Source organism: Eulemur rufifrons, chromosome 8 (assembly GCF_041146395.1).
Source record: "Eulemur rufifrons isolate Redbay chromosome 8, OSU_ERuf_1, whole genome shotgun sequence".
In the NCBI taxonomy this organism is placed as follows: Eukaryota; Metazoa; Chordata; class Mammalia; order Primates; family Lemuridae; genus Eulemur; species Eulemur rufifrons.
The window spans coordinates 16,164,682-16,191,202 of NC_090990.1; the positions used below are offsets into that span (position 1 = coordinate 16,164,682).

Below are 26,521 nucleotides of genomic sequence, written 5' to 3' on the forward strand. Positions count from 1 at the left end.
AGAAGCCCAGGACAGAACACTGGAAGCAGCGCAGCGTGGTGGCTAAGGACGCACTCTCTCTGTGACTTTGAGAAAGGACATCACCCCTCCAAGCCTCAGTTTCCTTATCTGTAAAATGGGAATAGTGGGACTGCCTCCCTCGTAGGTGGTGGTAAGGACTGAATATAGAACAATGCCAGGCAGACAGTAAAGCCTCAACAATGTTCGCTATTGTTACTACTTTCCTTTAAGCGAGGGAGCATATAAATGGAGCCAGAGAGCCCTGAGGCGGAAGGCAAAGAGCTCTCTGCCTAGATTTCAGCTTCCTGCACGTCACAGGGCTCTCAAGGCTGGATTCTGCACACCTTCAGGAGGGAGGGGATTACTATTCCAAAGACATTGACCTCAGCCCCTTGTGACTCGATTTTCACAAGTTTAACTTTACCTCCAAAATTGTGGGTATCTTTTTGAAGTCCCCCTTGCAGACGCAGCCTCTGAAATTAGGAAGTGTCTTCGACCTACTGAAGGATAAAATCTTCTAGTTGCCAAGGTGTGCAAGTCCTTAAACTGTTTTCTGTGAGCTCCAAACCCACCCTTCCATGGCTGGCTTCAGAATGCTGGGGCTGGAACCCTGCAAACCATCTCTCTGCCTTACCATCTGCTCTGTGTTAGGGGCCTGTGAGGGAAACTGAGGCTGGAGGAAGAAGAAGGGACTTGCTCTTTCCTGTCTGCTTCCTGTTGCTATGCACATCGCCCCAGCAAGGTTTCTTTGCTCCGGCATAGCAGCAGCTGAATCTAGTTGTGCAGTTCTTTCCAACTCTTGCACAACCGGACTCATGACACTCCCCTCAGAGACGACAGCACCCCCTGCTCAGAGACCTATGTCCCAGCACCCATGGGACCCCTCCTCTTATCCTTTTTTTAAACAGCTTTATTAATGTAATTCATGCACCATACAAGCCACGCATTTAAAGTGTACAATTCGGTGGGTTTTAGCATAGTCACAGATATATGCATTCACCACGCCAATTTTAGAACATTTTCATCACCTCAAAAAGAATACCCGGAAAGAAGATAACAAGTGTTGGCGAGGACGTGGAAAAACTGGAATCCTGGGCGCTGCGGGTGGGAATGTAAAAGGATGCAGCCGCTGCGGAAAACAGTATGGTGTTTTCTTGAAAAACTAAGAATAGAATTACCATATGATCCAGCGACTCTTCTTTTCAGAACATACACAAAAAAATTGAAAGCAGTGTCTTGAGCAGACATTTGTACACCCATGTTCGCAGCAGCCTTATTCGCAATCGCCTTGAGATGGAAGCAGCCCAAGTGTCCCTCAGGTGACAAGGGATAAACAGAACGTGGTCTGCACATACACCGGAATATCATTCAGCCTTAAAAATGAAGGAAATTCTGATGTTATGCCTCGTGAAATAAGCCAGACACAGTAGGACACATGTTAAATGACTCCACTTATATGAGGTACCCGGAGTATCAAATTCATAGAAAGTAGAGCGTGGTTGCCAGGGCACAGGGCAGAGGGAAAGGGCAAGTTAATGTTTAATGGGTACAGAGTTTCACTTTTGCAAGATGAAACAAGTTCTGGAGACGGATGGTGGTGAGGGTTGCTTATCAGTGTGGATGTACTTAATGCCGCTGAATTGTACGCTTAAAAATAGCTAAAATGGTAATTTTATGTTATGTATATTTTACCACGTTTAAAAATGAAACCCTCTGCCCTTTAGCTATCATTCCCCCGAAACCCCTATTCCCCCTTTCCCCACCCCCTAGTCCCTGGAAACCATGAATCTTTCTGTCTCTATAGACGTCCCTATTCTGGACTTGAACGTGAATGAAATCATGTAATATGTGGGCTTTTGTCACTGGCTTCTTTGACTAAGCATAATGCTTTCAAGGTTCATCTAAGCTGTAGCATGTACTTCATTCCTTTTTATGTCTGAAAATCCGCTTATCTTCTAAGGTTTAATAATTACCACCTCCTCCCTTGGTTCCCCTTGTCCCATGAACGGTAGCTGCTTCCCTATAGTTGCTCCCACCATGACCCTTTACCCATTCAGTTACATGGTTAATAACTTTATGTTTAGGTAAAAATGTTTTATATTAAATTCTTTCTGTTTAAATCTCTGATATGATTTCTGTCTCCCAAGCAAACCCTGGCTGATATTCAAGAAAACTGAGACTCATTCGAATCTCTGGGCTGTTTCTGCAGCTACCCAATATTAATATTCCATTTTCTCCTTTGCTCTCTGCCAGCCCTTCCTCTGATTATAGTCATCTAGCTCTTAATTCTCTGCAACCCTTCTGCAGCTCAAATTAATCAGGGAATAACGTCTCCTCCCAACAAATTCCAGGATTGCATCGTCTGAGGACCAGCGCCCCCCAGTGTGGAGTGGTAGGTACTGCTGCCCTCCCAGACAATGGCTCTGCAGTTAATTCAGCAGCCTGGGAGTCTGCAGGTGAGTGGAACTGATTCTTTCTCGTTCAGAGCAGCACTGCAAGACCAAATCTCACCCTGCATCCAGGCTTCAGAACACACTGAAGGATGTCTTTCCATACCCCATCCTCAAAATTGTGCAGGAGGGTTTTTTTGAAAGACGTGTCTTTTTTATGAAAATTTAATGGTGATTGGCCACCTTTTCATTAAGATTTTATAGTTTTCCAGAAGCTTTCACCAACAGTTCACATGAGCTGCAAAACCATCTTATGAGGGAGGTACCACTGTTATTTCCATTTGCTCGAGGCTAAACAACTACTTGTAGTTAGTAGCACAAGCAGGATGTGAGCCTGCATGTTCTGAAGACTTTTCAGTAAAATGCCTGCAGCTCTGGTGGGACTGGCTGGCTTTCTGATACCTGCCAAAGGTTGAGGTTGTGGGAAGGGAGCAGGGAGGAGGCAGTATAAATTGGTAAAACTTTTCTGAAAAGTATTTGGAATTATGTGTACCCTGACATTCCCTTCCAGATAATAAAAACTATAATTATCAAAACGGTGTTTATTAACAGATCAATGAAACAGAAGAAATAACTGCAAATATATATGTATGATGTTTTTCTATAGACAGTCCCTGACTTTCAATGGTTCGACTTAATTGTTCCACTTTACAATGGTGTAAAAGTGACACACATTCTGTAGAAATTATGCTTCGGGTACCCATAGAACCATCCTGTTTTTCACTGTCAGTACAATATTCAATAATTTACATGAGATATTCAACACTTTATAAAATAGGGTCTGTGTTAGATGATTTGCCCAGCTGCGGCCTAACGTAAGTGCTGTGAGCATGTGTAAGGTAGGTGAGGCTAAGCTATCATGTTCAGTAGGTTAGGTGGACGGTATTAAGTGCACTTTTGACTTAACATTTTCAACTTACACTAGGTTTATCGAGATGTAACCCCATTGTAAGTCGAGGAACATCTATACTAAATTACATATCTACGAAGCAGTGGGTAAAATGGATTCTTTAATAATTACTGTTAGAACCATTGGAAAAAGAATTTAAGTTCGAGTCTTACCTCATGTTTTCATATCAAAATAAATTTCAAATAAACTAAAGCAGTAAATGTAAAAAATAGAAATCATCAAAAAGAAAATTGTTAGGTCCGGGGGCAAGAGAGAGAGAGAAAAAGAGACCGAGAGAGAGAGAGAGAGACACATACACACACACACACACACATGAAGCCTCATGTGTAGCAAAATGCTGTTTATTTTGGGCATCTGAGTGCAGATGGGTGGAGGCCAAAGAGCATCCACCCTGGAGGAGGGGAAAGCCTTGGGTTTTATAGAGGGTTTCTTGGTGGGGAGTGAGTACCTGGGCCAGAACAGCCGCTGCAATTTTTTTTCAAACAACCAATTTCTGGGACCCCTAGGTCAGCCTCATCCTGTAGAGATAAGGGAGCGGGTAGTTCTGTCCTTATCAGGGGACAGGAATGCAGCTGTCTCACGTTTACCACCTCTGGGGACTCTCCAGACTCCTGCGGCTTTAGTTCCACAAACCTCGGTTTTCCATTAACCTGCATTCTGTCCCATACAGACTTTGCGAGCTCCCACCTGGAACAAACCTAACAAAAATGAAGGTCACTCTATTTAGGTCACATTAATTAGGCTTCAGCAAGCTAAGAGATCATAAAGTAAAAGATCAATACATTCACATACAAAGTTGTTAAAACATCTGTATATCAAAAAAAAGAAAAACTTCAAAAGAGAAATCACAAAAGAAAATTTCCAACAAATATAATCACAGGGTTACTATCTATAATGTATAGGTATTCTTATAATCAATTAAACAGTACTAAAAGCTCAAGAGAAGAATGCACAAAGAACTTGGGCGGCTCTCAAATGAATGCATGTGAAAAACATGTTCATTCACCCAGTAATTAAGATGCCATGTTATGGGAGATTTTTTGTTTGTTTGTTTGTTTGTTTGTTTTTTTGTGGGGTTTTTTTTTTTTTTTTGGCCTATCAAACAGGAAAGGCATTTAAAATTAAATACAATGCTCAATATTACTGAGGATGTTAAGACATAAATTGAGGATGTGGAAGTGTATGGTTTGGACAACCTTTCTGAAATGCATGTTGTCTCCATGCATTAAATCTCCAATAAGAGATTTTAAAATATTCGTGCCCCTTTGCCTAGTAATCTGGGAATATATAAGGAACTAATCATAAATGCAATGATATATTTACATATAAAGGTATTCATTGTATGTTTCATTATATAAGAGAAAATGTGAATGAAACCTTGATTCCAACAATAAGGGAATAATTAGATAAATAACAGAACACAGTGCAATGTTGTAGAGTCATAAAAATATTTTAAAATAATATGTTAAAGCACAAGGTAATGCTTGCAATATAGTGTTAAGCAAAATAGACGGGAGATCCAAAATGAATGATTCCAATGATAGACCTGATCTTAGAAAACAGATTGGAAGGAAACATGGTACACCAAAATACTGAATACTGGTTATCTCTAGATCATGGGATTGTAAGTGATTTTAACGTTCTTATTTATTCTTTTGTTTTCAAATTATCTATAAAGGCCAAGTCTAGGCCGGGCGCGGTGGCTCACGCCTGTAATCCTAGCACTCTGGGAGGCCGAGGCGGGAGGATCGCTCAAGGTCAGGAGTTCGAGACCAGCCTGAGCAAGAGCGAGACCCCATCTCTACTAAAAAAATAGAAAGGAATTATCAGGACAACTAAAAATATATATATATAAAATTAGCCAGGCAAGGTGGTACATGCCTGTAGTCCCAGCTACTTGGGAGGCTGAGGCAAGAGGATTGCTTGAGCCCAGGAGTTTGAGGTTGCTGTGAGCTAGGCTGATGCCATGGCACTCTAGCTCAGGCAACAGAGTGAGACTCTGTCTCAAAATAAATAAATAAATAAATAAAGGCCAAGTCTAGCTTTTATAATGAGAACATTAAAAATATCAAAAATCTATATCACTCATCTCCCAACCAATGTTGAACGTGGTGTTAAGAAGCTTCATTCCTCCAGAAAACTTTTGGATCGTTTGCAGCTCTCTTCTTGGGGAAATGGCTGGTTTGGCAGGAGTGGGAGACAAATGAGCAGGTTAATTTAAGACTCCTCAGGAAAAGGTACCATCTGTGAGGCAAATCCCATAGGAGATATAGAGTGTATGACAGATCAGGAATTTAAATATCCAGGACACCCAGATGCACATTAATGAGCCGGGGTAGGGGGGGTGGAATGTGTGCCCTGGAGTTAAAGCAGGCAGGCTTCTAGTTTCACCCTCTTCCTTTCTCACTACGTACGTTCTCCTGAGATGAATTTTCTCCTAATCAGAAGCAGCTGTTTCCTCCCTTCCTTTCTCCCTTCTACATTTATTGAGCATTTACTATCCATAAGAGCCAGATATTGTTATAAGAGCTGGAGATACATCCATAAACAGACTAGTCCCGGCTCCCATGGCACTGATATTCTAATTGGGGACTTAGCCAATAACTTAGGCATTAAACCAGCAATTGCATAATTATTCTCTTAATTACAATTGTGATAGATGCTATGAAGAAGTACTACAGGGAGCTGTGGGATCACTAACAGGGTATATTATTGGGATTACAGTTGGCTGCAACAGACATCTAACAAGATACAAGAATATTTCTCTCCCAAGTAAAGGCAGTCTGGCTGCAGGCAACCCAGGGCTTGTATGGCAGGCAGCTATACTGTCACACGGATACAGGTTCGTTGTCTTTTTGGTCCACGATCAGGACATGTGGCTTCTATCTTCAAGGTCACTTCCTGGTCCAAAATGGCTGCTGGAGCTCCAGCCATCATGTTCACATTGCAGGTTAGAAGAAAGAAGAAGAGCAAAAGGCAAAGAGAACCTCTCCTAGCCAAGTTAGCCTCCTTCTGCTCATGTGTCACTGGGCAAAAATTATAGTTTACATGTAAACTGATTATAAACCAACTGATGTTTACTGAGTATTTTCAATGTGTCTGGCACTTTATAAAACAACAATGCTGCAAGGTAGGTATCATCAACTCTATCTAACAGATGAGAAAAGTAAATTGTAGTGGGTTTAAAGAATTTCCTCAAAGTTCACACAATCAGTTTGGTGGTAGAGCAGACTCCCTGAAGCCTATGCTCTTTCCACTGTATTTTGCTGCCTTCTCATCAGCAACTAAAAAGTGAAGGGAAAAGAAAGTTCCTTATACTTGTCATTTGCTATATTTAAAGAAATGTTACTTTTTTTTTTCTATTTAAAATGCATTAAGCTATACAGCCAATTAAAAGACCTGATGTAGCTCTGTATAAAAGCAGGGATTTGGTCTGTTTTGTTCATTGCCATATTTCCAATGCCTAGAAAGGTGTCTGGCAAATCGGAGACATCCAATAAATGTGTGTTGAATGTATACATTGGCATAGAAAGAACATTTCCATTATCCCTGAATCTTCTCTTGTGCCCCTTTCCAATTAATCCCCATCCCTTAGAAGCAACCAACATTCTGATGCTTATTACCATAGATTAGTTTTACCTTTCCTTGAATTTCATATAAATGAAATCATACATCTGTACTGTTTGATGTCTGACTTCTTTTGCTCAACAATTTTTTTGATATTTCTTTATGTTTTTATGTGTAACAGTAATTATTCCATTGTTTGAATATACCATAGTTTGCTTATCCATTCTCCTTTTGATGGACATTTGGAATATTTCCGATTGGGGGATTTTATTTTATTTTTTGAGACAGTCTTGCTCTGTCTCCCGGGCTGGAGTGAAGTGGCGTCATCACAGCTCACAGCAACCTCAAACTCCTGGGCTCAAGCGATCCTCCTGCCTCAGCCTCCTGAGTAGCTGAGACTACAGGCATGCGCCACCGTGCCCGGCTAATTTATCTATTTTTTGTCGAGACGGGCTCTTGCTTTTGCTCAGGCTGGTCTTGAACTCCTGGCCTCAAGCCATCCTCCTGCTTCAGCCTCCCAGAGTGCTAGGATTACAGGCATGAGTCATCATGCCCAGCCCCAGTTGGGGGATATTATGAATAAAGATCTTGAGAGCATTCTTGTACAAGTCCTTCTTTTTCTTTTGGTTAACATTTCCCTACATTTCTCTTAAGTATACATCTAGGAGTGTAGCAGTAGAATTTCTGGGTCATAGAGTAGACATATGTTTAGCTTGATAAACTGGCAAAGTTTCCAAAAAACCGTCGCATCTTTTTACGTTCCCCCAGCAGCGTATGAGTGTTAGAGGGAGATCTTTTGCCACTTGTATTACTTTCATAGCACAAACCTAACACAAACCTAATAAGGACTTTATTTAGAGTATTGACTGTTAAATCTACTCAAATAAAAATAAGAAAATCTGAAACGAAATCACCTGTCTGGAAATTCTCCTGAAAGGCGAGAGATGCACTACTCGGATCTGCGGCATCATCTGGCAAGTTCTACTTAAGTTTTCCAGGACAGCGAAATGCTTATCAACCTTGCCACAGGCTTCACTGGCTTGAGCTACGGGGATCAATTTCTCTCTCTCTCTTTCTCTGCCTGTAACTCAAACCTCACAATGAGGAGAGGGAGGGGGTGTTAGAAACGTGAGACCGCGTCAGGTTCATTCATAACAAGCATTTATTACACACCGTGTGCCCGTCGCCTTGCTAGACACAGTGGTGCAGAGGCAGGATGTGGAAGATTCCATTCTTGTGCTCAAGTTCTCGAGTTGCTCACAATCTAGATGACAGGTACAAGATGGCAACTCTTCCTCTGTCCACCGTGGAAAGATTGGTGTTGTTCTGGAGTCTGCCCTTTGCCCTTTTTGTATCTATTCCACATGTTCTCCCTGGGTCATCTCGTCTGAGCCCATGATTTCAACTAACCACCACACCTCCCTCCCAAATTGCTACGCCTGGGCTGAGCTCATTCCTAGGCGCTGGGTGTATGTTTTCCAACTGCTTCCGTCCTCTACTCCCCTCTACTGCACAGAATTCACATTTAACTCATCAGTAAATTTTGTTAACTTTGCCTTTGAGATATAGCCAGAATCCTAATATTTCTCACCACTTCCACCTTCATGACCCTGTCTACGCCACAGTCATCTCTGGTCTGCACTATTGCAGTACCTTTTCCAAACCAGCATCACTATCTTTATTCATTTCCCTTTCTTTTAGTAATAGAAATTTGAATTTCCTTTGGTGAATGTGACCATGAGGGGCCCAGCAGATGATTAATCTAAGGAGAGTTTAGCAAAAGTTACATATAAATGAGTGGGCAGGGTTGAAGGAAACAAGCAGGAATGATGTTATGATACCCCGAGGCTGGCAACAGAGGGAAGCCATCATCATCTCTAGGGCAGGAGAAGGGAGACTTTGCCAGAACCAGGAGAGAGTACCTATGTGAAGAAGGTCACTTGACAGATGCTCCAGTAAATGTATGTAACCAACCTGCAGCAACCCAGAAGAGATGGGCCCAGTGGAATAATAATACCCTTACTTCATCCTCCGACCCCCTGATCTTGTTTCCGATGTCTTCTATTGGATGAATTCAACTGCAAGCCGGAGGACAAGGGACCTATTGAAACAGTCCATGTTGGTTGGCCTCTTCAGGCACAAATCAGGAAGGAAAAGTGTAGAGAGTAGATCTGGAGAAACCAACAGAAAATACCTAGCACAGGAAGCCACCTCTCCCCAATCCCAGTTCATGAGATTTGAGAGGAGCTGACCTCACCCCAGCTCCAGAGGTGAGCACAGGACCCACGCCTGGGCTGTTAGAATATTCCATGCCCCTTCTCAAGAGAATGGTCTAGTGATGCACAAATAACCTAAGTTAGACCAATGAGATGTAGTCTTGGGACTTTTGTTGATAGCATGGGGGAAAAGAAACTGTCTGCTGGTAACAGTGTGGTTTGAAATTGTAGGCAGGCATCCTGCCATCTCACAGGGAAATGCAGCCTGAGAATGAAAAGTCAACACAAAAGGAAATAGAGTCAAGAAATGGAGATAAAAGATTAAATCCTGATGTCATAGTTTAACCCCCTGGATCCAGCCATGCCTGAAGCCCTGAACTTTTCTGTTATGTGAGTCAATGAATGCCATTTGTTGCTTAACCCAGTTTGAGCGATGTATATCATGCAGAAAAAGGAACTCTTGAATAATAGCTGATAATACTTACCCCAAAGACCAACCCAAAGATATACCTATATGCCTCTACGCTGTTATTTTCATAGAATGATCTGTTTCATTTCTTACACCTAGAAAACTCCTACTTAAATATCCTCTTAACTGCAAAGCCTTCCCTGGCCTATGCAGGTAGGATTGCTCACTTCCTCTGCTTTGCCAGCACTTTGCAAATGTCTCTATTAGTGCAGGTATACAATTGTTATCACAATCACTGTCCCCCCTACCTGTGAGCTCCTCAAGTGGCAGATTTGTATGGGTCTTACATTTGCAAGCCCAGCACCCAGCACGGGGCCCAATACCTCAGGGAAACTGAGTTAAACAAAGCTAAATTGATCTTTTGACTTAGGACCTTTCAGAGTCTCATTTTTTGTGTTTATATCTTCATGGGTCCCCAAGGAGGGGTACAGAAGCAGTAGCTTCCAAACTTGTTTGCCATAAAAACTCAATTTTTGCAGAAGTTGCTGTGTTAGAAAAATTTAGAAAAGAAAAAATTACTGCAGTTTTTAGGGAGACCTTGACAAAGGAAGTGGCTTGCAATCAATACTTGTTAAATGAATGAAAGTGAAGAATTTGGTTAAGCCAAGGTGAGGAGCAGGAGAAGGAGGAGCAGGAGACAGGAGGGGTGACCTCTTGGACATATCTCTGCAGCTGCTAAGGAGCCATTGCAGTCATAATCCAACCTCGTCTCCTTGGTTTAAATCTAACAGCCATTAGACGTATTCTACATAATTTAGTCCATATTCCTACCCCATGAGCAGGTGCTGAGTGCATGAGTGCCTTTGATTCTAACCTTCACTTCGTCCTAGAGGGGGCCATGAGTGAGTGATCAGAGCTGATTTTCTTCTAACTCCACATCCTTAAAGATGGGAGCTGAGGCAAGCTCCTTTCCTGCTCTATGTCCCTGTTTCCCTCCCCTCGACCTAAGGGAAGAGACACCAGCTCCCTTCCAAGTTGGGCTCAGGTGCTTTGTAAAAATAGTAATAACAACAACAACAACAATAATAATACCTGTCAGTGTAAGCATTGGTCCTACCACTGTAAGTTTGGATAACTCTCTGAACCGCTTAGACCCTGGCTCTTCCCGTGTGCGAATTTGGCATAATGATGTCCCATTGCCTCCCCAGGCTTCTGAGACAATCAGGCAAGACTGTGCGTGTTAAAGTGTTTTGTAAATGAAAAACAAAGCATTAAAAAAGGTAAATATCATTACTATTGTGCATAAGGCATAGAGTGAGGAGCAGTAACAGGAAGAGGAGAAAGGGGAGGAGGGTGAGCAGAAGGGGGAGGAGGCGACAGGAGGGGGAGCAGAGTGAGCAGGAGGAAAAGGAGGAAGGAGAGAAAGAGAGAGGAGGAAGAGGGAGAGCAGGGGGAGGAGGAAGAGGCGGTGGCCCGGGGCAGTAAGCCACCAGGGTTAAGAGTCCCGGATGTGGAGTCACACACTGGGTGCTATCTACAGCTCAGCTACCTACTGGCCACCTCGCCTCGGGCAATTAAGCACAAGGAAGCTCCTCCTCATCTATAAGGTGGGGGCAATAATATCCGGTTCGCTGGTTACCGTGAGGTGAAACGAGGTAAAGCTCACAAAGCACTGGGCGCAGTGTACGTAGTAACTGGCGCTGGGTATATGTTCCTGATATTCCTGTTAACTACTCTTGTGACCGTCAACATGGGGCCACTAGGGAAAGGAGATAAACTATTTCTGGCACGGTGGAAAACAATAAGGTCACCAAGGGCTTTGTTTTCTGGGGTACCCAGCGCCCCCGCCTCAGAGGCGCAGCCCGGAAAGGGAGCGAGACTCCGGGAGGAGTGGGCGGAGCGCGCATGCCCGAGACGCCCCCGCCCCACCCCCGCGCGCCCCCGCCCACGGCCGGCCTCGGGCGCCTGCGCCGGACAGCGGGGGGCGGGGCAGGGCGCGCGGGGGCGCGCGGGGGCCCGGGAGCGCGCGCGGTGCCGGCAGTCTAGCTCGGTCCAGGCGCCGCCCGTGTCTCCGCAGAGGCTGCGGCGCCCACGGGCGTCGAGGGCGTGGCGGGCGAGCTGCGGGCGGCCGGCGCGGCTCCCGACTCTGCCCGAACCCGGGCCGCCGCGCAGCCCGGCTCCCGCGCAGCCCCGCCGCCGCCAGGCCTCCCGGCTCCCCCCGCTTCCGTCCTGCCGGGCAGGGCGCAGGTGAGTCTCCCTTCGCAGGCGGGGCTGGCGCCCGGCGACTCGGAGCCGGTTTGCGGCCGGCCGCAGTGGGACCCCGGGCGGGGGCGAAAAGTTAAAAAAATAAAAATAAAAAAGAGAAGCCGCCGGAGATGCCCGGGAGGGGTGGGCTCCCCCGAGCCGAGACCCCGCAGGTGCTGCCGCGACCGTGTCTCCCCCGCCCCAGCCCCTGTCGCGCCCAGGCTTTTCTCCGGTAGCCTCTGGGGTGGTGTCCTGGAAAACAAAACCAAAACTAAAAAAAAAAAATGTTTTCTCTCCTCCACCAGCAGCAGTTTTCTCCCACCAACTGCTTGACTCTTTGACGAGCTGACAGGCCCAACCCACCCCTGAGGGCAGGAAAGGTGCAGTAGGTAAAACGGGGGCAGCCAGAAGGTGGAAGCCCCTCTCTCTGTCTCGCCCCCTTCCTCCAGGGTGCGGGGAGAGCCGCCGCATCGGTTATTCCCCAACTTCTTGAAACTTGTGTATCTGCTTCCGTCCGCTGCCAGGACAGGTAGAGCAACAGGGGTCTGTTTCCAGGGTGCCTCGTGCCAGCTTCCGTGCAAAATCTGATCATCTTCCTTAGAGATTAGGATTCTAGCGTGGGAAGCAGTTCAGATTCGTGTTTCAGATGCAAACTAGGATTACAGTGGTGTTTTCGTGGAGTGCTCAAAGTCAAAAATACTTGCTCCGCTTTTGTCGAAAGCTACCTAGTACACCAAATTAATCTGAACTTGTCATAAAAATCTCTGATGTGCTATGTGGCAAGAGAAGCAACTGATTTGTCTGTAGCTGTGATTACATATGACTTAAAATAATTTATTTTAAGGCCATTTCCTTAGCTTTGGTTCAATATATTGAACTGTATAAACACATAATATTAAGAGTCAGGATCTAGATGTTTGTACATCAGACAAATTGGTTGGTTTTGGTGGGGATTTTGTACTGGTATTCTAGAATGTGGACTTTCGATGCAGGAAGATTGTGAAAACCCTGAAAACCAAGAGCCCCTTCTTTAGCCATGTCATCATTTTTACATTTTACTGCATTGGCAACCCTTTTCTTTCTTCACCTGGGAGGAGATTTCAGTGCTTTTAGGGTAAACGAGATTTTTCCTACTATAGAAATGTAACATTTGTCAAGCTTTTAAATATATGAACATTAGGTAAAAAAAAAAAAATGAGGACATATTTCATCTGGCGTTAGTGGAGTTGTTGGTCGAAAAACTTAAACATCGTTGAAAAATATTGTGACTTGGAAATCCGTTAGACTTGAAACCTGTGAAATAGTAGAAGCTCTGAAGTTCAATACTGTTTTTTACTTAGACCTAAAAAAACCACAGAAGGTGAAGGCAGGCAGTGCTCTCCACTTTTTCCCTAGAATGTAGAGGTTATATTGAGAGGAAATGAGTTATGTACAGCAAAACACAGAGCATCAGTCTTTTATATCGCTACTTCAGTTATTCTTTTTTTTTTTTTTTCTTTTTTTTTTTGAGACAGAGTCTCACTCTCTTGCCCGGGCTAGAGTGAGTGCCATGGCATCAGCCTAGCTCACAGCAACCTCAAACTCCTGGGCTCAAGCAATCCTTCTGCCTCAACCTCCCGAGTAGCTGGGACTACAGGCGTACGCCACCATGCCCAGCTAATTTTTCTCTATATATTTTTAGCTGTCCATGTAATTTCTTTCTATTTTTAGTAGAGAGGGGGTCTCGCTCTTGCTCAGGCTGGTCTCGAACTCCTGAGCTCAAACGATCCGCCCACCTCGGCCTCCCAGAGTGCTAGGATTACAGGCGTGAGCCACCACACCTGGCCAACTTCAATTATTCTTTAAAGCCTGTTGTTTTCATATGTTCTGACAGTTGATTTTTGTTGTATATTTCTATTATCTATCTCATGCTAACAAATACCACTATTCCTGGTGTAGCAGGAACTTTGAATAACAGGACCAATTCTAGATTATTTATGAAAACAGGGCATACATCATTGAAACATACAAAATACAAAAATTGAATTTCACCTCTTTACTGTTGCACCAAATTTTTTTTTTTACTATAGCTACTAAAAAATAGTAAAATTCTACCTTGTAAGTGGTGAATCAGGAGAAAGTAGAAGGTAGGGGCTTCATGGTAGCCATTCAGAACCCCCACATTGACCATCCTGAGTGTTTATTGTTTTTTTTTTTAAATTAGTTAAAATTTATAATTTAAAAGTTTTTAAAAGAAATTTAGTAATTTAGAGCATCTGTGAGTATCTATTTTGTATCTGAGAGAACAAATACGGAGAAGCCAAGTGATTTTTCCAAGGTTATTCAGCAGGGCACTTGTAGAGCTGAAAATGGAGCACTTGTTTGTATCCAATATTGCTCAGTAGCATTTTGAACACATCAAAAAATTTTAAAATGCATCTAGCTAAGATACTAAAATGTTCACCAAGTTGGGAAGCATATTATTTTGAAAAATTATTTTTTTTAAACCCTGGAGGAAAATTTACCTCCAGAACAGAAAATACAAGATCAACTCCATGTGCTTGACATTTTGCCTTGATGGATTACTTTTGTCAAAGGGCATGTTGTAGCAGAGCAGATGGTCATGCTACTTGGAGGTTTTCCACTCATTTAATGTTTCCATGAAGAAACAATTTGCCAGAAGCCAGTTCGCTAGAGATGATACTAAACCCTGGTTAGCACAGACCTTTGCTTGCAGAAGCTGGTGCATATTGGTTCAGCCCTTTCTGCTGGGCCAGTCATGATTTGCCTCCATCAGTAACAGGGAACGGCTTGGTTTGCTAATAGTGGGAGTGGGGCAAAGTTAGCCACAACTACAGTAATAACAGCAGAGAACCAAGGTACTTCTTTGCCTTCATGAAACTGAGTTAAGTATGAGCTGAGTTGCCTTATATGCTCTCCTTACATATCTCTTTCTATTCAAATTTAACTGCATTTATGATGTCAGAAAATTATGAAATGGTTGACAGTGTTGACTTAAGCTGTATCTAAAAAATCCTTATGACTTGTCTTTAGCAAGAGAACCATCATATGAATGATAATGTCTCACACTGTATGCATTGCATTAGGGTGTAAAATTCTGTAAGGCCCACAGAAAGGCACCATCGCCTGTTTCACCTAGCTCTCTGTTCTTAAATCTTTAAGTGTTTTTATTCTGGAGCCGTATTACTACCTCCAGTGGTTGCCCTAGAGCTCATTTTATTGACACACCTGCTACTGAATAATTTCCTTGAAATGATACAAAGTGTTAGTTTTTTTTGTTGTTGTTGCTTGGAACTGAATCATTTGGGGATGGGTTTTTCTCATTTTATTGTTTAAATATCATTTCCACCAATGGTTCTGATATTCTTGGCGTCCTGTCAACCCAAGGTTGCATTAACATAGATCATGCGTATGTAGAAATAATTATTGAGCACTAACTATATGCAAAGCATTATTCTGAGCACTTAGCATGTATTCTCACACTTAATCCTCCTAATATCCTTATTGTGTAAGGATTATTATCCGCATTTTATAGTTAAGGAAACAGAAAGAGAGAAGCAAAGCAATTTACCTAATATATAGGACTTGGGGAGCCAGAGTTCAAATCTAGAAAGTCTGATTATGGAACCTGAATCTTTCTGGAGTATACATAAGGGCTGTTCAGACTATTTGCGTTACTGTGGTATTTCAGCAATCCGTCCTTTTGAAGTGTATCAAATATACAGTGATGTATATGTGAAGAAAGCATAGCAATACTATAAGATTATTGAAATATTGTAGAATAAAAGGCAGATAATTTAACACTAATATAAAACATTGAAAGGCAAAATAGCTATATCGGACATTATTGGGATAACTGACAAAATTTGAATGTAGATTATGAATTAGATAGATAACAGTATTTATCAATGTTAAATTTCCTCTTTTTGGTAATTATATTGTGGGTTGTGTAAGAAAATTATCTTGATACTGAAGTATTTGGTTTTTTTTTTTTTTTTTTTGAGACAGAGTCTCACTCTGTTGCCCAGGCTAGAGTGAGTGCTGTGGCGTCAGCCTAGCTCACAGCAACCTCAAACTCCTGAACTCAAGCGATCCTCCTGTCTCAGCCTCCCGAGTAGCTGAGACTACAGGAATGTGCCACCATGCCCGGCTAATTTTTTATATATATATTTTTAGCTGTCCATATAATTTCTTTCTATTTTTTTTTAGTAGAGATGGGGTCTCGCTCTTGCTCAGGCTGGTCTCGAACTCCTGAGCTCAAACGATCTGCCCACCTCGGCCTCCCAGAGTGCTAGGATTACAGGCGTGAGCCACCGCGCCCGGCCTTGATACTGAAGTATTTGGAAGTAAAAGGGGTAAAAAGCTCCATCCTACTTTCCGTGGTTAAAAAAATGCACATATGTAAAAGTAGAGAATGATAAAGCAAACAGGCAAGATATAAGTATTAATAATTGGTAACTGAGTAAAGAATATAGCATACAGGGATTCCTTGTACTATTCTTATAACTTCTGTTTGAAGTTACATCAAAAGAAAAAGGTACTCAAAATTGAAGGTAGAAAACAGGAAATGAAGGTGTAACATTCTAAGAATTTTTTTTTAAGTCAGGTGAAGGATTGTTTCCTGTACTCCCTCTCTTTTTTTTTTAAGGGTTAGAAGAGAGAACTTGAAAAAACAAAAAATATGTTGACTTTCTGAAAGTCTCAGAGCTCCCCAACTTGCCAACCTCCAGAAAACCAGGCACAGTATTTTCCTCACCTTTTTTTAGTTGGTTGGGGGAAAGGGGATGGAAACATTAGTGCCTGTAGACAGCCCATTTTTAGTGATACTGACAGTTAAATTGAATTGATTTTATGAATTCCCTGCCTAAAAACCTTCAGTGGCATGCTGATACTGACTGGTTTTTACATCACAATTCTGTACCCTTCTTTTCATGGTATCCTGGCCCACACATACCTTTCTGACTTTGTCTCATGCCACTCCCACCAAAGACACTGCGCTGTAGCCACACCAGATCACAAGGCCTTGTACATAGAGATCTTTTTGTCTTCATGCCTTTGTTCATTATTCTGTTGGCTTTGCCTGGAATGCTCCCCATTCTCTTCCTGCCGAAACTTTATTCATCCTCGAAGCGTCACCATAACCTCTTTGGGGACTCTGTCTCTAATCCCATGCAGAATTAAATTTTCCTTTGTCGGTGCTGACATATCGGGGGTAATCACAATGCTATCTGCTTTTATTCAGCAGTCCTTATTATAAGGCGTATACTGTGAGCTGGAAACTATGCCAGGGCCTGGGGATTCCAAGACACTCACAGTCTGGTAGCCAGGAGTGTTTTATAAACAAATAATCATAATGTAAGTATATAACAGAAAAACGAGCAAAGTGCTGTAAGAGCTACAAAGTCTACGTGACAATTTAGTCTTGAAGAAAAGATTGTAATGAATGCCACAATGAGGTACGATACCATTCCCTCCGCCACAACCTCCTTGCAGATTAGAGATTTCTGGCACAATAATTAAAGGAATAAATTAAAAAACAATTACAGTACCTGTAGGCTACCCAGGTAGATATGTTCAATAGAAAGCTGAAAATACAAGACTAGAACTCAGGGGAGAGGTTGAGGCTTGGTGATATAAGTTGGAAAGTAGTCATATATGTCAGTAATTTCTTTCTTGCCTGTGTAGACAGGAAAGACCAAGAGGCAGATCAGAATCTCTTGGGGACCTGGTATGTTTTCCAAACTACCCATCCTCCTCATCGTCCAAGATTCCGCTCTTGCTTCTCCCTCAGCTCTGGTCACATTCTTCCTGGCTTAGGAATTAGTGTGTGAAATGAGAGACAGCATTGACTGTGTGTGTGTGTGTGTGTGTGTGTGTGTGCTGAAGGGAGGCAGAAACTAAGTTGAGAACCACTGGTGGTTAGGCAGTTAAATGCTCCAATGTGGATAAAACCACCCAGGAGAGTAAGATGAGGAAAAGGATGGGGATGAAACCTCAAAGAGACCAAGTTTTAAAGTGGGAGCAAAGAAAGAGGAGCCAGTGGAAAAAACAGTGGCTGAGGAAGATACAGAAAGGACCAAGACCCAGAAGGCAGGGGCACAGAGAGGTGTAAGAATGAATGGAATGGACCAAAGGTCGTGTGCTGCAGAGATAGGCTGAGACCTGAAATTAGGTTCCAACTACAGGCATACCTCAGAGATCCCAGGTTCGGTTCTAGACCACTGCAATAAAGCAAGTCATGTGAATTTTTTGGTTTCCCAGTGCATGTAAAAATTATGTTCACACTGTACTGTAATCTCATGTGTGTAATAACATTATGTCTGAAACAACAACATACATACCTTAATTTAAAAATATATCATTGCTAAAAGATGCTAATGATCGTCTGAGCCTTCAGACGTAATCTTTTTGCTGGCGGAGGCCTTGCCGAGATGTTGGTGGCTGCTGACTGTCAGTGTGGTGGTTGCTGCAGCTTAGGGTGGCTGCGGCAATTTCTTAAAATAAGACAACGAAGTTTGCCACACTGGTTGGCTCTTCCTTTCACAAAAGCTTTCTCTGTAGCATGGGATGCTGTTTGATAGCATTTTACCCACAATAGAACTTCTTTCAAAATGAGAGTCAGCCCTCTGAAACCCTGCTGCTGCTTTGTCAACCTAAGTGTATGCAGTATTCTAAATCTTTCATTGTCATTTTAGCAATGTTCACATCATCTTCACCAGGAGTAAATCCCATCTCAAGAAACCACTTTCTTTGCTCATCCATAAGAAGCAACTCCTCATCCACTCAAGTTTTATCGTGAGATTGCAGCAATTCAGTGACATCTTCAGACTCCGCTTCTGATTCTAGTTCTCTTGCGGTTTCCACCACGTCTGCAGTTACTTCCTCCCCTGAAGTACTGAACCCCTCAAAGTCATCCATGAGGGTTGGAATCACCTTCTTCCAAACTCAAGTTAATGTTGGTTATTGGACTTCCTCCCATGAATCATGAAGTGTTCTTAATAGCATCTAGAATGGGGAATCCTTTCCAGAAGGTTTCAATTGACTTTGCCCAGATCCATCAGAGGAGTCACTATCTATGGCAGCTATAGCCTTATAAAATGTAGTTCTTAAATAGTGAGACTTGAAAGTCATACTCCTTGAACCATGGGCTGCAGAATTGTTGTTGAGTTAGCAGGTCTGAAAACAACATTAATCTTCTTGTACAGCTCCATCAGAGCTCTTGGGTGACCTAGTGCATCGTCAGTGAGCAGTGAGGGATCTTTTCTTCTGAGCAGTAGGTCTCCACAGTGGGCTTGAAACATTTAGTAAACCATGCTGTAAACAGATGTACTGTCATCCAAGCTTTGTTTTTCCCATTTATAGAACATAGAGTAGATTTAGCATAATTCTTAAGGGCCATAGGAATTTTGGAATTGTAAATGAGCATTGGCTTCAACTTAAAGTCACCAGTTGCATTAGCCCCAAAGAAAGTCAGCCTGTCCTTTGAAGCTTTGAAGCCAGGCGTTGACTTCTCTCTAGCTATGAAAGTCCTAGATGGCATCTTCTTCCAAGAGAAGACTTTCATCTACACTGAAAACCTGTTGTTTAGTGTAGTCACCTTCGTCAATGATTTCAGCTAGATCTTCTGGATTAACTTGCAGCGCTTCTACATCAGCAGCACTTTGCTGCTTCACCTTGCACTTCTGTGTTACAGAGATGGCTCCTTTCCTTAAACCTCACGAACCAACCTCTGCTGGCCTCAAACTTTTCTGCTGCAGCTCTCTCAGCCTTCGTGGGATTGAAGAGAGTTAGGGCCTTGCCCTGGATTAGGCTTTGGCTTAAGGGAGTGTTGTGGTTGGTTTGATCTTTTATCCAGACCCCTAAAACTTTCTCCACATCAGCAACAAAGCTATTTTACTTTATTGACACAAATTCGTGTGTGCGCTGGAGTAGCTCTTTTAATTCCGTTCAAGAACTTTTCCTTTGCACTTACAATTTAACTAACTGGTGCAAAAAGCCTAGCTTTTGGCCTATCTTGGCTTTCCACATGCCTTCCTCACTAAGCTTAATAATTGCTAGATTTCGATTTAAAGCAAGAGATGTGTGACTCTTTCCTAACACTCATAGGCCATTGTAGGGTTATTAATTGGGCGACTTTCAATATTGTTGTGTCTCAGAGAATAGGGAGGCCTGAGGAGCGGGAGAGAGACAGGGAATGATTAGTTGGTGCAGCAGGAAGCACACACACATTTATCAATTCCCTGTCTTATATTGGCATAGTTCGTGGTGCCCCAAAACAATTACAATGGTAACACCAAACATCAGTAATCACAGATCTGTGTAACAGATATGATAATAGTGAAAAAATTTGAAATATAGTAAGAATTAGCGAATGTGACACAAAAATGGCACCAATGGACTTGCTCGGTGTAGGGTTGTTCCAAACCTCCCATTTGTAAAAAACACAGTTATCTATGAAGGGCAATAAAGTGCAAGAAAACAGTGTGCTTGTGTTAGGAAACCATCGCTGTCCATAACGAGGGCAGTTGTAGCCAGAAGGGGGTGGCCGAGGCCTAACTACACTGAATTCAGGAGAGGCAGGAGTCAAGGAAGGGAAAGCAGCAAATACAGGTCACGGCCCTTCCCAGGTAGTTGGTAGGAAAGGTGGAGGAGATACAGGTGGAGTGAGGGGAAGGTAGACTCCAAATGGTGGGGAGCTTGAACACATAGCAGACCATTAATGGAGCAGGGTCTTCTAGGAGAGTAGAGTGGTCAGCACTATTGAGGATAAATTTGTGCTTTGGTGGGAGTTCCTTGTGGGTAGGAACCATGTCTCACTCATCTAGTATCCCCGAAAACCAAGCAGTAGGCACTCAGCAGATGTTTATAAAGATAAATAAAGATTCGACTTTTTAGAATTAGTCTTAATTGATATAGTAGAATAACAGGAAACACTGTTTTTATCCTGTAATTACCACTCTGTGATGTACTCTTGTGGGCTTGTGTTCCTTGAAATAAAAGGGGAAATCACAGATTAGGTACTCTTGAGGTAGTCATAATCATGATCACTTATAGTTTTCTGTGCTTGGTAGATATTTCTTAAATTCTGTATTGGCATCTTGAAGTGTATTATGTCCGAGGTGCCTTGCTTGGTGGGCGTGATGTGCAGCTCATTAGAGGAGCTGGACATGCACATGAACAGTCCATATGAGACAGATTCTGTTTCATTATTTAAGAGAGGGACACTTTCAGCTCTAGGAGTTTGGCTTAAAATGAGTGACTTTTAAAAGTTCAGAAAAAGAGCTGGTTGTGGTGCCTCATGCCTATAATCCTATCATTTTGGGAGAGCAGGGTGGGGGACTGCTTGAGGCCAGGAGTTTGAGACCAGCCTGAGCAATAGCAAGACCCTGTCTCTACAAAAAATAGAAAAATTAGCTGGATATGGTGGCACGCACCTGTTGTTGCAGCTACTCAGAAGGCTGAGGCAGGAGGATCACTTGAGCCCAGGAGTTTGAGGTTGCTGTGAGGTACGGTGACGCCACTGTACTCTACCCAGGGCAATGGGAGGGGGAGACTGTGTCAAAAAAAAAAATAAATAAAAATTCAGAAAAAGGATCTTTTTAATTATATTCTATGTTAAATTTTACGTACTGTAAATGTTTCTAATATTAACAAAGGCCAATTTTATAGACAACTTTTCATTCTGTGCAACTTAATTCTTTGAGAATATATTCAAAAAGAACAAATTGGTTAAGGAAGGTAAAATCAGCTCATCACAGACCATATTTCAGGGTGCAGATGGTGAGTGAATCAGTGTGGGTTTTACTCTGCTGTGCCAGTTTCAGTGTTGTAGACCCAAAACCCAAAACAAATATGTGAAGGCCGTTCTGGTTCACATTTTTCTTCCTACTGCTTGTAAACTAGTGTACATATTGATACTATCTCATTTTATATTATCCTTTTTTTTCCAATTTCACCAGAAAAACTTATTGCCTTTTTTCTCAATATATCATTGCCAGTGAAATATACTATTAAAATATGCTAAGCAAATCAAATTAATGTATATAGAATTCATTTATGAAGACTGTTACGAGTTGATTTAAATGCTGATTTATCTTTCCTGAATAAAAGTGCTTCATGTGTTGAGTTGCTGTCAAGAAATTGATTGATTGGAACATTATTTGGCCTTCAAAGTTTTATCTCTGTGTTGTTTTCTCTTTTTTTACAGCAAGTGCCTAATAGGCATCCTAGAACTTTAAAAACGGAACAAAACTACTTTTAGGGGATAATGTTAAGGGACACTATGAAATCTTGGAATGACAGCCAGTCAGATCTCTGTAGCAGTGACCAAGAAGAGGAAGAAGAGATGATTTTTGGTGAAAATGAAGATGATTTGGAAGAGATGATGGATTTAAGTGATCTGCCTACCTCACTTTTTGCCTGCAGTGTCCACGAAGCAGTGTTTGAGGTGCAAGAGCAGAAGGTAGGCATATATCCACCCTTTCCCTGCATTTGTAGCATACTGAATATATGGGCATTTGGGAAAACAGAGCTTTACTGGCCCCTGACAAATTAAGTACAGAAAGTGCATGGCAACCTTTAGATGTTGCCGCAGCATTTTTGTTGTATTTTGGAAGAGTATCAGTCTGCAGTAGACAGGAAATATTTTAAAACCAGTTCTTCACAAATATTTTGAGAAGCACTGGCTTTTAGTGAATTCTGAATCAAGTCTTATTAAATCCATTTGTTTATTCATTCATTTTTGGAGACTATAGTTAAAGAAAAGCTCGTGATTTTTAGCCTGTTTTCTTATTACTTGGGAGTGCATTCACAAAAGAAAGAATTCAGCTTTTTCCTGGGGCTAATTACATACAACCTATTAGGACTATTTATGATTTCATTGCAACAAAATTGTTAACATTTTTTGTATTACTTTTTACAACTTGACTGGGAAAAATGATTAAGTTTATTATTTTAAAGGTTACTTTCTTTTAGTTCATTTATTATTTACCTGGAAAGAGAGGGGGGGTGTGTGTGTGTGTGTGTGTGTGTGTTTATGTTTCCATCATAATTTCACAAAAGTCTATAGGTCTTAGTTTACAAAAGTGAAATATTTCTGCCATTGGTATACATTTTCCATGTTCTGAGACTTTTTCTCAAAATACTATCACGGGCCCTTTAATTTTCTATCTGTGCACTCAAAATATTTTCCTTGCAGTGACTTTCTTGGAGCAGAACTTCCATACAGTTTAACTCGGTACATCCTTGATTGCCTACAATGTGTGAGGAACTATGCCTGCGGCTTCAGGGGACAGAGCACTAATCACACAGCTTCTGCCTCCGAGGGTTTACAGTCTGCAGTAGGGATGATCCTGCCTTTAGAAACACTTGAGAGTACTTTGAGGTATCACAGGAGAGAGGACAACAGCCAATTGGAATAAGAGATCTCATGAGGAGATGGCACTGGAGAAGAGTTATGAGAGCTGGATAGGATTTTTAGCAGGGAAGTGAAAGGGAATTTCATCCAAAGGGGACAGAATGAGCAAAAGAGTGGAATCAGGAGAATGTAGACCATGTCAGGGAGTAGCAAGCAGTTCTGCGTGGTTGGCGCATAGGTGCTATGGGGTGGAAGTGAAGAGAAATCAGGTTGGAAAGGTGGGTGTGGGGCCATCCTACAAAGCACTGTGAATGTCAGGCTCAAGTGCTTGTCCTTCTAGGAGTGGCAATCAGAACTCCATGTTAGGAAGAGCCACCACGGCACATAGAGGGCAGAGTGGCGGGAGGAGACCCTAGAGCAGGCACTGGTGAGGAAGCTGAGACCCTAGGGCAGGGACCAACGAGGAAGCTGAGACCCTAGGGCAGGGACCAGCGAGGAAGCTGAGACCCTAGGGCAGGGGCCAACGAGGAAGCTGAGACACTAGGGCAGGGACCAACGAGGAAGCTGAGACACTAGGGCAGGGACCGGCGAGGCAGCTGAGACACTAGGGCAGGGACCGGCGAGGCAGCTGAGACACTAGGGCAGGGACCGGCGAGGCAGCTGAGACACTAGGGCAGGGACCAACGAGGCAGGTGAGACACTAGGGCAGGGGCCAGCGAGGCAGCTGAGACCCTAGGGCAGGGACCAGCGAGGCAGCTGAGACCCTAGGGCAGGGGCCATCGAGGAAGCTGAGACCCTAGGGCAGGGGCCATCGAGGAAGCTGAGACCCTAGGGCAGGGAGCGGCGAGGAAGCTGAGACCCTAGGGCAGGGAGTGGCGAGGAAGCTGAGACCCTAGGGCAGGGGCCGGCGAGGAAGCTGAGACCCTGGGGCAGGGGCCGGCGAGGAAGCTGAGACCCTGGGGCAGGGGCCGGCGAGGAAGCTGAGACCCTGGGGCAGGGGCCGGCGAGGAAGCTGAGACCCTGGGGCAGGGGCCGGCGAGGAAGCTGAGACCCTGGGGCAGGGGCCGGCGAGGAAGCTGAGACCCTGGGGCAGGGGCCGGCGAGGAAGCTGAGACCCTGGGGCAGGGGCCGGCGAGGAAGCTGAGACCCTGGGGCAGGGGCCGGCGAGGAAGCTGAGACCCTGGGGCAGGGACCGGCGAGGAAGCTGAGACCCTGGGGCAGGGACCAACGAGGAAGCTGAGACCCTGGGGCAGGGACCAACGAGGAAGCTGAGACACTAGGGCAGGGACGGGAGAGGAAGCTGAGACCCTAGGGCAGGGACCAACGAGGAAGCTGAGACACTAGGGCAGGGACCGGCGAGGAAGCTCCCCAAGTGGACCTGCCTGGAGATGAGGGACCCTGACGTGGAGCAAAGGAGAGGGATACAGTCGCCAGTTTTGTATCTTTGGGGGATGTTTTCATTTACAAATACTATTTTCTTTCCCAAGTTCAGTCCTAATGTAGAAATTTTGAAATCATCCTTTCTAGAGCTCTAAATTTTCATGTTATAAATAAGTTAACCTTGTTTATTTGTCACTGTAAGAAACTAGACATATTATTAGTTTGTCTTAAAATTATATTCATAAGAATTCTTTCAGGAAACCTCATAATCTTACCTGCTTAAACTTTTTCTTTTTAACCATAGCCTAGGTAAATTTTAACTTGCCAAAGGGGTAACTTCTTATTGGTTTTCATTTTTAAAACCATTTGGGAGTTATATCTAACCTAAATTTATGTCGGAAATCATCTCAGCAGAAATTCTAGTGGCAGCAGTTCAATGGACTTCACAGTGAATTTTATGCAATAGCCTTAATGTTAATATCTCAAACTGTAAAATATAAATTGTTTATATTATAAAGTTATCTGTAGATAAACTGGATATAAAATGTGGGCAGAACCAAATGTTTCCTTTATATTTTTCTTCTCACTGTCAGTGTCTTACAGTTTCTGGAATCACCTGTTTATTCAGGTCATTCACGTAGATGCAAAAAACAAAACAGGTGCTTCTGATGGATAAAAGGCAGAATAATCCTCATTGCAATTAAACACTTTATTTTCGAAAGAATTTTTTTTTCTGACTTGAAAAGGTTTTTGTCTTTATGATCTTCTAATTGCTGGAACAAGCTTTTGCATCGTTTTGCATAGTAGAATAAATATCACAGGTGCCATTATCATGTGAAGGTAAATCTTCATTTTAGATTATTAGATTTTGGCTCTAGATTTTCATCAATATTTCTTAAAAATAGTGTGCCTGTGGGGGATAATAAACTATAAGAAAATAAACTAAGAAAAATAAACTGAGAGGCCGGGCGCGGTGGCTCACGCCTGTAATCCTAGCACTCTGGGAGGCCGAGGCGGGTGGATCGCTCAAGGTCAGGAGTTCGAGACCAGCCTGAGCAAGAGCGAGACCCCGTCTCTACTAGAAAAAATAGGAAGAAATTATCTGGCCAACTAAAATATATGTAGAAAAAAATTAGCCGGGCATGGTGGCGCATGCCTGTAGTCCCAGCTACTCGGGAGGCTGAGGCGGTAGGATTGCTTAAGCCCAGGAGTTTGAGGTTGTTGTGAGCTAGGCTGACGCCACGGCACTCACTCTAGCCCGGGCAACAAAGCGAGACTCTGTCTCAAAAAAAATAAATAAATAAAAAATAATGAAAAATAAACTGAGGAAAAGGCTTATCTTTCCATTTACATTTCCTCAGCAGCAGGGTTGTTAATTTTATGCATGTGCTCAGCTAATCAATATCTCTGTTAGGAGTGCTACAGGTTTAGTACTTCATTTTTCTTTGACAGATTTGGGTTTGTCGCAGCGTGATTGTATTTGCTTGTTTGCTGTTTTTAACTCCAGTTTTCCCTTTCTTAAAATAAGGAAAAATTGGTCTTCCTTCTGATTTGAACATGAGGAGTTTTCAAAATATAATTTACGATTTTATAATGTGAAAAATAGGACTGTTCTTTCCACTGTAGGTCTGTGTGTCTGAGGGAACACAGTAAATGTTATGCAAAGCAATATTCTACATAGGACTGACTTTATAAAGAAATGCAACGTGGCTTTTGGAATGTACTCCTTTGCAGTGTATTGTTCTTTGTATATAAAACTGTTCCTACTGACCAACTCACCATAAGGCATTCAATTTCAGTTTTTCTGATGCTGACAGTTGTGACGTGCTAAGATATCTCTGCCTGCTCTCCTGATCCTGCTCTTTGATCAGTGACATTGAGCTTCTAATTGAATTCCCAGTGCAAAGTAGCAACTGTTAAATGTTTGTTGAATGAATGGCTTCTGTAAGATGGTTGTTGAGGGTTAGTGGTGCAGTGCCATAATCAAGA

The 26,521-nt window shown here is 42.9% G+C and overlaps 2 protein-coding genes across 2 annotated transcripts in view; both read left to right on the forward strand.

The window, feature by feature from the left end:
- NCMAP (non-compact myelin associated protein) overlaps nt 1-26,521 on the forward strand; it is a 146,343-nt gene that overhangs the window by 30,735 nt on the left and 89,087 nt on the right. The gene's annotated exons all lie outside the window — the stretch shown is intronic.
- The window catches only part of RCAN3 (RCAN family member 3), a 30,985-nt gene continuing 16,129 nt past the window's right edge, over nt 11,666-26,521 (forward strand). Inside the window, exons 1-2 of the mRNA XM_069479555.1 lie at nt 11,666-11,799; nt 22,004-22,258. Of these exons, the coding sequence (XP_069335656.1) occupies nt 22,064-22,258 (195 nt within the window). The 5' untranslated portion in view covers nt 11,666-11,799; nt 22,004-22,063. The remainder of the gene's footprint in view (nt 11,800-22,003; nt 22,259-26,521) is intronic.